The sequence below is a fragment of the Schistocerca cancellata genome, chromosome 6 (genome assembly GCF_023864275.1).
Source record: "Schistocerca cancellata isolate TAMUIC-IGC-003103 chromosome 6, iqSchCanc2.1, whole genome shotgun sequence".
Lineage (NCBI taxonomy): Eukaryota > Metazoa > Arthropoda > Insecta > Orthoptera > Acrididae > Schistocerca > Schistocerca cancellata.
The window spans coordinates 550846698-550859229 of NC_064631.1; the positions used below are offsets into that span (position 1 = coordinate 550846698).

Consider the following 12532-nt stretch of genomic DNA (forward strand, 5'->3'; position numbering starts at 1 on the left):
CCCAACAATACAAAAAAAAACATTTTAGAGTTTTTCATGCAATTGACCATTATCACGTAAAGCAACGAATACAAGAAGATATTGGAAAAATATAATTATTTTAAGGAGATAGTTTGTAACCTCCCCCTCACTTATCGACCTTAATGACAGTGAAAAATTAAACCGCGTGTACCTAATGGAAATTTGGGAAAAGCAATCGTCACCGAAGTTAACTTGTCGGTAAAGAGGGAGGAAAGGGTTACATCTAAATGAAAGGAAAAATGCAAATGAAACTGGTGGAAATTAATTTTGAAAAGAGGTAAAGTTAATAAAGAAAGTAAATGTGCGGCCGTTACGTTGACAATTAACTAGCGGTAATTAGATATTTGAGATTTGGGGGAATTACGGTCGCCAGTCCTAAGGACAATTACTAGAGTAACTGAAAAAGAAAGGTTATTACACATATAATTAGCACTAGAAGCGTGGCAACTGAAGGTTGACACGTGTAGTGTGAAAACTGAAAGTTTGTCAGAAGTAATAAATTTCGCTACACTCTGACTTAATTTAGCAAAAGAATTAATAAAACCGGAAAATCGAAAGTTCATTTAGTGACTGAAGTTAAAAGTGAGCTTTCTTTCTGAAGCACATCGAAATTCAGTAAAATACGGTTAGTCTTGGACTACCTCAACAATCATTTTTAAAGCTACTTGAATCTACGCAATTTAGAAACAAGAGATTTAACTTTGAACTTGAATTAAATGATTCTGAACAATAAACAATAGTAAAATTTAGTACATACCAAGCTGAGCTGCAGTCACAGGTAAGCTAAAATACGGTAACAAAACTCGCACTCTTAATTTGTGCTTGTGCAATCTAAATATTGTAGCCAGCTATGAATGCCTTAACTGAACTTTGAAATTAAAGCAGTGAAATAAAATGATGCTGGCGTTTGAATTTCAATGACACTCGGGTTCATTCCGGAAAAGGAAGGGACCCTGCTTGGTAATGCAACTGGGACAATGAGCAACAAAGGTTCATGCTAAGTTGCTGTAATTGTGCGAGGCAAATGGAACAATTTTAAAAGCTGAGGTCTGCCATACAGTTCTAAAACTTTACGTGCGTCCAGTCTTCCTTGTTGGATGACTGAAGGTTTGAAGCCGTCGATCGAGGAGGTGGCGACAGTCACTCATTGTCGGCCGTCGCTGTTGCAGAAGCTGGATGTTGGCGCGCCTTCTTCTCGACACGGTCACCAGACGAAACTGGCTCTTGATGTGCGCCAGCTAATGCTTCCCGCCCGCGACACCATGTCAGAAACTATCATCGCAAGTCGAGCGCAATTACATGCTGCCAAACCCCGAAAGCGCGGCAACTCGCGGGAGCTTCACACAACACACCTGCTCCACTCGCTACTCCAGCCAGACTCTCTCTCTCTCTCTCTCTCTCTCTCTCTCTCTCTCTGCCCGCGCTCGACGCGACAGAGTTGACACCACGAAGATCCTACACACTTTGATTCTTCACACGACCTATCGATGTAATCGTTCGATAGCAGTTTTCCCTAGGCAAGACCCAGCGTAAAAATACAAATAATATTTACGAAACAAACCAATTATACATCGACATAAATGCATAAATATATATATACAAATAGTAAAACAATTACAATATGTAAAGACACAGAAATGTCATATATTCAGGTAACAAAAATAAGGAAAACAAATTTATAGTACAATAGATGGAAATAGGAGGATATGCATTTCCGGCGTTACAAGTTTCTCTTTGGAATGCAATCGCAAAATTTTTCTCAAAATTAGCTCTTATTATCACAGTAAGCAACGAATACAAAAAAGAAATTGGCAAAAAGGAAACAATTAATTATTTTAAAGTTGTGGTTTGCCATTTGACGGAGAGTAACGGCGTGCAGCGCAGCGTAGTTTGACGAGGAGAGGCTGAGCGGGCACTGTGCGACACGTCATTCCCCGGCGGGCGGCGCCGATTGGCCGCGCCTCGGAGGCGAAGGTGAGCGCAGCAGCCAGTCTGCTCCGGTCAGCCATGGCGCGCAGGCCGCCGTGCCACCACCAGCACCAACACCACCAGCAGCACCAACAGCAACACCAGCACCCGCAGCAGCAGCAGCAGCAGGCGCCGCAGCCGGCGACAACCTGCTGCACCAAGGGCCACGCCGGCGCGCCGCGGCCGCAGCGCCAGTCGCTGCAGCACCAACACCAGCACCACCTCCCGCACAGGACGTCCCAGACCGAGCAGCCCACCAGCGCAGACTTCGCCAGGGAGCAGGTCAGTTCCACACGTCTAACCTTACATCACAGACCAGTGGTTCCCAACTTTTTAGAGACCGTTACACCCGAGTGCTGTCGTGTATTAGCTAGCACTCCAAAGTCCCCCCTCCCCGCAAAATCATCGACGTTAGCGCTCAACCAAACTTAAGAAACAAAACCAACTTTCTTTGAACACTTTAATTTTTAAAATGCAAAAGATAAATCGCATCTCGATTTTGTAGTTGCTTTATTTAACCACGAACGAGTGCCGGCCACCCTGGATGTGGTTTTTAGGCGGTTTTCCACATCCCGCCAGGTGAATACCGGGCTGGTCCCCACGTCCCGCCTCAGTTCCCACGTCCCGCCTCAGTTAAAAGCGTCGCAGACATTTGCAACACGTCCGCAATATTTCACGATTTACACTAGACGCAGACAGTTGGGGTACACTGATTCCGTCCTGGGGCGGGAGGGGGGAGGGTACGGGGTGGCGGCAGAAAGGGCATCTGGTCATCCCTAACACTAACATTGCCAGATTCGTTGTAACCACGCCGACCCTGCGATCGCAGCGTGACTATCTACATCTACATTTATACACCGCAAGTCACCCAACGGTGTGTGGCGGAGGGCACTTTAGGTGCCACTGTCATTACCTCCCTTCCCTGTTCCAGTCACGTATGGTCACAGGAAGAACGACTGCCGGAAAGCCTCCGCGGGCGCTCGAATCTCTCTAATTTTACATTCGTGATCTTCTCGGGAGGTATAAGTAGGGGGAAGCAATGTATTCGATACCTCATCCAGAAACGCACTCTCTCAAAACCAAGACACCAAGCTACACCGCGATGCAGAGCGCCTCTCTTGCAGAGTCTGCCACTTGAGTTTGCTAAACATCTCCCTAACGCTATCACGCTTACCAAATAACCCTGTGACGAAACGCGCCGCTCTTCTTTGGATCTTCTCTATGTCCTTTGTCAACCCCACCTGGTACGGATCACACACTGATGAGCAATACTCAAGTATAGGTCGAACGAGTGTTTTGTAAGCCGCCTCCTTTGTTGATGGACTACATTTTCTAAGGACTCTCCCAATGAATCTCAACCTGGCACCCGCCTTACCAACAATTAATTTTATATGATCATTCCACTTCAAATCGTTCCGTACGCGTACTCCCAGATATTTTACAGAAGTAACTGCTACCAGTGTTTGTTCCGCTATCATATAATCGTACAATAAAGGATCCTTCTTTCTATGTATTCGCAATACATTACATTTGTTCATGTTAAGGGTCAGTTGCCACTCCTTGCACCAAGTGCCTATCCGCTGCAGATCTTCCTGCATTTCGCTGAAATTTTCTAATGCTGCAACTTCTCTGTATACTACAGCATCGTCCGCGAAAAGCCGCATGGAACTTCCGACACTATCTGCTAGGTCATTTATATATATTGTGAAAAGCAATGGTCCCATAACACTCCCCTGTGGCACGCCAGAGGTTACTTTAACGTATGTAGACGTCTCTCCATTGACAACAACATGCTGTTTTCTGTTTGCTAAAAACTGTTCAATCCAGCCACACGGCTGGTCTGATATTCCGTAGGCTCTTACTTTGTTTATCAGGCAACAGTGCGGAACTGTATCGACCGCCTTCCGGAAGTCAAGGAAATTACCATCTACCTGGGAGTCTGTATCTAATATTTTCTGGGTCCCATGAACAAATAAAGCAAGTTGGTTCTCACACGTTCGCTGTTTCCGGAATCCATGTTGATTCCTACAGAGTAGATTCTGTGTTTCCAGAAATGACATGATACGCGAGCAAAAAACATGTTCTAAATTTCTAGAACAGATCGATGTCAGAGATATAGGGCTACAGTTTTGCGCATCTGCTCGACGACTCTTCTTGAAAACTGGAACTACTTGTGCTCTTTTCCAATCATTTGGAACCTTCCGTTCCTCTAGAGACTTGCGGTACACGGCTGTTAGAAGGGCGTAAGCGAAAGAAAGAAAGAAATGAGTCAGTGACACAATTGGTACTGCTTATATCGATCAACCTTCTTTTACAGAATGATAAGCTGCAGTGGTGGACACTGCCCGGGATGTTTAACATCCGCCACACAAACACACACAGTTATTGGCCCCGTTCTTTGTTGATACTCATAGCGAATGCAAGCCGCATGAGAAACTGAAGTCGCTTTAAACCGAAGGGCAAATTTGAAACTCTGAATGTCAGCCAGACAGAATATACATAGAAAGGCTGTGGCACTTTGTTCAGCACTCCCTGCGGTGCCACAGCGTACTATTATCCGCCATATTTACGGTAGTCATTGTTTACGAGTGACTAACTTGAGGAAGTATTGCCGTGTGCAAGTGGCGTTCGGAAATCGGTCACTTGGCCTCAGCTGCTTGCTGTGTGGTGCAATCTTTGTTTTGAACGCTAAATTCACGAAAGCGTTGTTAAGCACTCTATGGTAGCTAAATACTTGTGACAAACAAGACTATAAAAATGTGACTGCTGCTCGTTTCATTCGCAGCAATTCAATCTGTGCTCTTTCGTTCTTTCCTCTCCTCGCTCTCGGATATCGCAACAAATTCAGGAAATAAAGAGCCAAGCATTTGTGCCATGCAAGAATAGAAATGTCGTAGTTGCGTATTTCACTCGCAGCAATTTGATGAGATTCCTGCTTAAGCACACTCTCTGAAATGGCGAAATATTCTGGAAAAAAAAGAACGGCCAAATATTTGTGACAAGAAAGCAGCAGCGTCATCTTACCTTTTTAATTCGAAGAAATAACGAAACCGAAGAAACTCATTCCTGATAGAACACGCCCTTATATGCAGATAACATCGAACGTTGAAGAATATTCTCCTATTACGTGAATAGGAAAGTCCCAGACTGTGTTCCAAAAGCGGAGATGGAAAGAAATCCTACTAGAACGCGAACGCATTTCCTTCGACTCCCTATTGCACATCTCCGCACGACCACAGAGATCGATTAGAGTTTCCAAAATTATCATCGTTCATCTTAGAACTCCTAAGGACTTTTACTGTTGATGCGTCCTTAAATGACACGTTATTATAAAAAAATCATACCTAGAGTGACGTGCTTGTGATAAATCTTCAACGCACCGTTGCTCTGAAACAGTGTACTGCCATAACTCGCAAGTTATAGTACGAAAGCCGGCCGAAGTGGCCGTGCGGTTCTAGGCGCTGCAGTCTGGAACCGCGAGACCACTACGGTCGCAGGTTCGAATCCTGCCTCGGGCATGGATGTGTGTGATGTCCTTAGGTTAGTTAGGTTTAACTAGTTCTAAGTTCTAGGGGACTAATGACCTCAGAAGTTGAGTCCCATAGTGCTCAGAGCCATTTGAACCATTATAGTACGAAAACGAGGAAATAATGAATCCTCTCAAAATTAGCGAGCATGGGGCGTCACGTGACCGATATCTGATTTCAGACGAACGCCAGGCGAAAGCGGTTTTGGATTCCTCATTTTAGCCACTCGTCGTTCTGTGGTTGTTTTAAAAGCGAGGTAGTGGGTGTGCAAACTTGTAACAGATGCAATTGCCGAATTTCTTTCCGAAATCATTCCTAAAGTTTGAGCAGTTAACTACACACACAGACGCAGTATAACTACGAATATGTCCCACTAATTTATAGCCCCCAGATGAAAAAGAAATAGCCAGGTAGATCAAAAGACTAAACAACAATTAAGCATCACCGGAAGATTGAATCATAGCAAAAATTCGCAAATTAGCAGACTCAGACACCATGAATCTCCAAAATCATATAAGACATTTGGCCAACAGAACAAATTCCACAAGATTGGAAAATTTCGTCAGTTCACCAGTTGCATAAGAAGGGGAACAGAATAAATGTAAATAACTACAGAGGAATCTCATTAATATCAACTGCATTCAAAATTCTATCTCCATATCTTCTCCACAGAGCATAGTAACGACTTGAACCAAAAATTGGAGGATATTGGCAGGATTTATACCAGGCCTTTCGCGTGCAAAGCAAATCTTGAAACTAAAGCTAATCTTTAGACTTAAGAGAAGCTGTGGCAAAAATTTAGTCAGCGCGTATGTTATTTCAGGAAAGCCTATGACTCATTTGACCGCGAATCATTCATCCAGATATCAACAGAAGAAGGTCTAAATCTGAAAACACTGGTAATCGTACAATAAACACTGACCGACACAACGCAAAAAATCAGTGTACTGACTAACAGGGTGGAACAATTAGAAATTGACACAAATCAAGTAATTGAGCACAAAATGTCCGAACAAGTGCACGAAATTGAAAACGAATTAATAAAAAAAATTAGACGAGAAAGTGCACGCCGCGATTGAAGCCAAAGATGTGGGCTCAAATGCGGAAATGCAGGACCTAAAAAAGGTGGTACACACTGACATTCCGCTGTGGCAGCGGAATGTCAACCGTCGTCTTGCCGAGCTAGAAATCAGCTTGCTGCACGGCGACGCACAAAGGTTAAATTTGTTGGGGAACTCTCAGATCCTTTCTGAATCAAAACTGGAATAAATGGAATGCCTCCATTACTTTACATCTGTCTCCTTGAGAAAGTGATACAAGAATGACGGTAATAGAAATCAGTCCTCAAAATTGACCAAGTGATCACTTTAGGCAGGGGCAAGTTATCTGTAGATTGCCTAGCATCTGCAGACGGTTTATCAGTACAAACTCGTGACATTTCATCAATCCAAAATCAAATAGAACTCTTGAAATAAACTGCAAAAAAGGTCGGACTTCACATATATTTAAAGGACAGAGTACAAGTCGAGCAACAAAGAAGCAACAAAATCCATGGAGACGAAATATGGAAAAATTAAACGAGTTGCACAGTTTAAATATTTCGGTGAAACCACTCAGAAAAATGGAATAGAAACAGAAGCAAACATAAATAGATGCCAAAATATGGAAATTGCATACCAACTTAACCAAAATGTCTACAGTAAGAAATGTATCTTCAGGCACACACAGCTAAGACATTGCAATGCAGTAATTAAACCGGAATGCCTCTATGGATCAGAAACACTTATTTTGAACAGGAAAAAAGACAGTGAAAACATTGAGAAAAAGTAGCGGAAAATTGTAAGAGAAAGTCTACCCCTAGAACTTGTACACGAACAGTAGCGACTCCTAAGCACTCAGGAAATCAAACAACACACAAATATCCACACTGACATTACATTAGGAAACGCAAGTTAAGGATCTGTGGACAATTTAAAAGAGTGAACCCAGACACATTTACAAAACAAACAGTTTATTTGTTTTGACAATAGTAGCAAAGGGAAAAGGACGCGATGGAATGAATCGGTGAGATCAAAACTGATCTGAAACAGGCAAGAATTGCTGCTCCAGAAGATGTCCAAAACTGTGAAATCTTCAGGTCCAAAAATTCACAATGGCAAAGTGCCCATAGAGGGAAAACCAAAGAAGAGGAATGGAACAACATAATCTGAAGAGAGATACGAAGTCCACAGGAAGAGAAGAAAGAAATATGAACACAAAGGAAGGCAAATGCCCTCCTCTAAGTACTTTGCATAGTCCTAATGGGCTTATTCGCAAATAATAATAATAATAATAATAATAATAATAATAGTACTGTGTACGCTCTACAACAGTGTAGGGCCCATTACATCGTTACTGTTGTGTTGTGCTATCACTTAGTTCATTTATTGTTAGTAAGTGAATAAGGATACAAGTTATGGTCCATTGCGGAAACTACCTTCAACTCTGAGAAGGTATTCGCATGACATATTTAACTATATGTGATGTATTCGCCTCAATTTTACCATCGTAAATGGATGGTACAAAGTATAAAATCTATGTGTAGTGCATGCATTGTGTGAGGAAGATGTGACATCCACAAACTGCGACGGGCTTTACCAGTATTTAAAAAATGTAATTTTTTGCAACTTGTGTAATCAGTACTGCAGTCGTGCGAAGTATTAATAACAATAATGACCTTAAAAAAACTTCGTTTCATGAGCGAAACACAACTTATCCCTTTTGTTTTCACCCCTCACAAAATTTAGTTTTACCCATAACCCCCTCAGGTTGGGAATGACTGCCATAGTCACTTACAGGCCAGCGTACGCCCCTACCTCTGCCGTGTTAACGTCCAACATCTAAGCCACGTGACAGAGGGCAAGAAGCCGAGTTTCTGTCATTACGTACTATGTGGAATGGGAACAGACAGTTGTAATTTTTCACACTTATAACTGAAATCAAGCACTGATTGTAACAATTGAACGGCTTCTTGTTTTAGTGTAGTCAGTAACCAAATGAAGAATATCACATAAATTGTTATTTCTTAGGAACAAAATGGGTTTACATCAATTCGTTCGCACACAGACAATGCGACTGTAATTAAGAACATTAGAGAAAAACACAGAGAATTTAATCTAGAAATCCTTAGGGCTTTTATCGATCTTTAGTAGGCTTTCGACCGTCTGAGCAGCGATAGCTTATGGAAGACTGTGTCTGAAATTCGTTATCCTTATAACCTAACTAAAACTGATACTGAAAAGTCTTTATAAAAACATGTACGCTACAATAAATATAAGTAGGGATCAATTAGAAAATAATAATTAACGAAGGTGTAAGACAAGGCTATGGAATATCGTCTGGTCTTTTTAATGTTTACATTGACTTCATTCTTCATAAATGGAAATGTAAAGAAAACAAAATAGTTAAGATAAGTACCTGAACGTGTTTGCAGATGATATCATTATTATTCGAAAGAATGAAAGTGACCACCGAAGATCAGTGTACGAACTGAAAGAAATATGCAACAAATGCAATTTAAAGGTTTCTTGTAATAAAATAATAATAATGACATTCAGTGGAAAATATGTGGTCAGATTAAAAATCGTTGTAGATAATTCAGTTTCAGTACAAGTCTCCCGAATATCTTAGGCTGTGATATAAATTTTGATTTTGATTCCTATATTCAGAATAAAACATACAAATTCGAAAGTATCGCGAAAACTGGAGACAAGACCTCATTAAAATGCCATGTCACAGAATTCTCCAGCAGGTCTGAACTACAGGCCGGATGAGAAAACAGATATTGTAAGACCTCGGAAAACATAGAAATGATTTTGTATTGTTGAAAGGAGGACGGGGACGACGACGTGCAGTACTGATACATTATACTGGCAGTGCTTCCTTTTTACGAACGACTGAATTACAGTTCTTTAGTCAGTTTCTGTTTTTGTTGCACTGTGAATCATTTAGTTGACCATTTCCACAGGGTGCATGCAAAATATCAGTTTGGCAGGAAATCTTTAGTCTTACGATCATTCCTCAACAACAAACGTGAAACAATGCATTATTTTTTATAAGAAATGGCATCCATTTCTATCCATAATGGCCAGCTTTTACACAAAATGGGCGTTTATATTTTATGACGTTTTCTTAATCCAGTACCGATACCGCAACAGTATCAGTATAAGAAATATAATATATCAGATACTGTTGTTTTGATACACATGTAACGTTCGGTCGTCTCAAAATCTTCGTCATTTATCGAGGACCGACCTGTATCCCAACTTTCAGTTCACGGAGATATCTCCACTAGGCTCCAGGAATATAGTTCTGCATAGCTTTGCGTAATTGTTAGGTTAAAATTCTCTCTTTTCAAAGCAAGGGTCCAAATATTCCTTCGTACTTCATCTGTGGGAAAACTATAACCTTTTACATTGCAAAAGTTACAAGGCTGAGCAGAATAAATAGGAAAACGGAGACCCTGTAACGAATATTTCGTAAGTTTTCGCACGGGATGTAAATATCATGCAGTTGGTAATGTTTAGACACAAACACTCTTAAAATATAATGGTAGCAACGCCAGTTCTTAGCTTCAGCCTGTAAATCCACTTACGTAATCTTTAAAAATGTGATCGCTATATTTTGTCTACTCTGACGGAAAATAAAATTGCAACACCAAAAAATAATTAATATGGAATAATTAAATTTCGGCAATACATTTGTCTAGGTAACATATTTTAGTGATAAACATTGCAAGATCACAGATTAAAGTAAGCACGTGATAAGCCATTGCAAATGTGAAATGCTGGGGCGTTAATGAGCGGTGTAACGGCCAGAATGTCGAATACAAGCATGCAAGCGTGTACGGGTGCCGGATGTCAGTTTGTGTTGTGGACTATGGCTTGGCTCTTGCACTTGTTCGGTCAATACAAGGGCGGTTAGTGCTGTTTGTGGATGACGCTTGAGATGTCGGTCGATAATGCCTCATATGTGTCGACTGGAGTCTCATCTGATGATTGAGCATCCAAGGCATGTTGGATTACAAAGCGGTATGTGGGCGAGCGTTATCCTGTTGGAAGATAGCTCCCTCGAATGTTGTTCATCAATGGCAGCACAGCAGCTCGAATCGCCAGAATGATATACAATTTTGCACTCATGGTGCGCGGGATAACCACGAGTGTGCCACTGTTGGCGTACGAAATCGCATCCCAGACTATAACTCAGAGCGTAGGTGCAGTGTGTCTAGGCAGCAGACAGGATGGTTGCTGCCCTCCTTGTAACCAACGCACAGCCATCATTGGTGTCGAGACAGAATCAGCTATCATCAGGAAACACAACAGAGCTCCACCCTGCCGCCCAATGAGCTCTCTCTTGACATCACTGAAGTCGCTAATGGAGGTGATTTGGGGTCAGTGGAATGCACGCTACAATGATCTGGTTCGGAGCTGTCGTTGAAGTAACCGATTTGTAACAGTTCACTGTGTCACGGAGGTGCCAACTGCTGCTCTCCTGGCCTGTTAGACAAACACGTTCAAACTCAGTGAGGTGTTGATAATGGCGTTTTTGTGGCCTTAAAAGCATTCTTGACTAACATCAGCCGGCCGGTGTGGCCAAGCGCTTCTAGGCGCTTAAGTTTGGAACCGCGCGACTGCTACGGTCGCATGTTCGAATCCTGCCTCGGGCATAGATGTGTGTGATGTCCTTAGGTTAGTTAGGTTTAAGTAGTTCTAAGTTCTAGGGGACTAATAACCTCAGATGTTAAGTCCCATAGTGCTCAGAGCGATTTGACTAACATCACGTCCAATCTCAAAGGTAACTAATGCCCGCGATCGTTACATCGTACACTCCTGGAAATTGAAATAAGAACACCGTGAATTCATTGTCCCAGGAAGGGGAAACATTATTGACACATTCCTGGGGTCAGATACATCACATGATTACACTGACAGAACCACAGGCACATAGACACAGGCAACAGAGCATGCACAATGTCGGCACTAGTACAGTATATATCCACCTTTCGCAGCAATGCAGGCTGCTATTCTCCCATGGAGACGATCGTAGAGATGCTGGATGTAGTCCTGTGGAACGGCTTGCCATGCCATTTCCACCTGGCGCCTCAGTTGGACCAGCGTTCGTGCTGGACGTGCAGTGGTGTACGGCCAGTGTAGGAGATCGCTCCCCACACCATGATGCCGGGTGTTGGCCCTGTGTGCCTCGGTCGTATGCAGTCCTGATTGTGGCGCTCACCTGCACGGCACCAAACACGCATACGACCATCATTGGCACCAAGGCAGAAGCGACTCTCATCGCTGAAGACGACACGTCTCCATTCGTCCCTCCATTCACGCCTGTCGCGACACCACTGGAGGCGGGCTGCACGATGTTGGGGCGTGAGCGGAAGACGGCCTAACGGTGTGCGGGACCGTAGCCCAGCTTCATGGAGACGGTTGCCAATGGTCCTCGCCGATACCCCAGGAGCAACAGTGTCCCTAATTTGCTGGGAAGTGGCGGTGCGGTCCCCTACGGCACTGCGTAGGATCCTACGGTCTTGGCGTGCATCCGTGCGTCGCTGCGGTCCGGTCCCAGGTCGACGGGCACGTGCACCTTCCGCCGACCACTGGCGACAACATCGATGTACTGTGGAGACCTCACGCCCCACGTGTTGAGCAATTCGGCGGTACGTCCACCCGGCCTCCCGCATGCCCACTATACGCCCTCGCTCAAAGTCCGTCAACTGCACATACGGTTCACGTCCACGCTGTCGCGGCATGCTACCAGTGTTAAAGACTGCGATGGAGCTCCGTATGCCACGGCAAACTGGCTGACACTGATGGTGGCGGTGCACAAATGCTGCGCAGCTAGCGCCATTCGACGGCCAACACCGCGGTTCCAGGTGTGTCCGCTGTGCCGTGCGTGTGATCATTGCTTGTACAGCCCTCTCGCAGTGTCCGGAGCAAGTATGGTGGGTCTGACACACCGGTGTCAATGTGTTC

At 43.5% G+C, this 12532-nt stretch overlaps 1 protein-coding gene across 2 annotated transcripts in view; it reads left to right on the top strand.

Moving 5' to 3' along the window:
- The first annotated feature begins 2007 nt into the window (after positions 1 to 2007).
- LOC126190848 (venom dipeptidyl peptidase 4-like) overlaps positions 2008 to 12532 on the top strand; it is a 290630-nt gene continuing 280105 nt past the window's right edge. The window contains exon 1 of one of the 2 annotated variants that reach the window (XM_049931436.1): positions 2008 to 2271. In XM_049931436.1, the coding sequence (XP_049787393.1) occupies positions 2029 to 2271 (243 nt within the window). In that variant the 5' untranslated portion in view covers positions 2008 to 2028. The remainder of the gene's footprint in view (positions 2272 to 12532) is intronic. The other variant, XM_049931435.1, reaches the window with a different exon arrangement.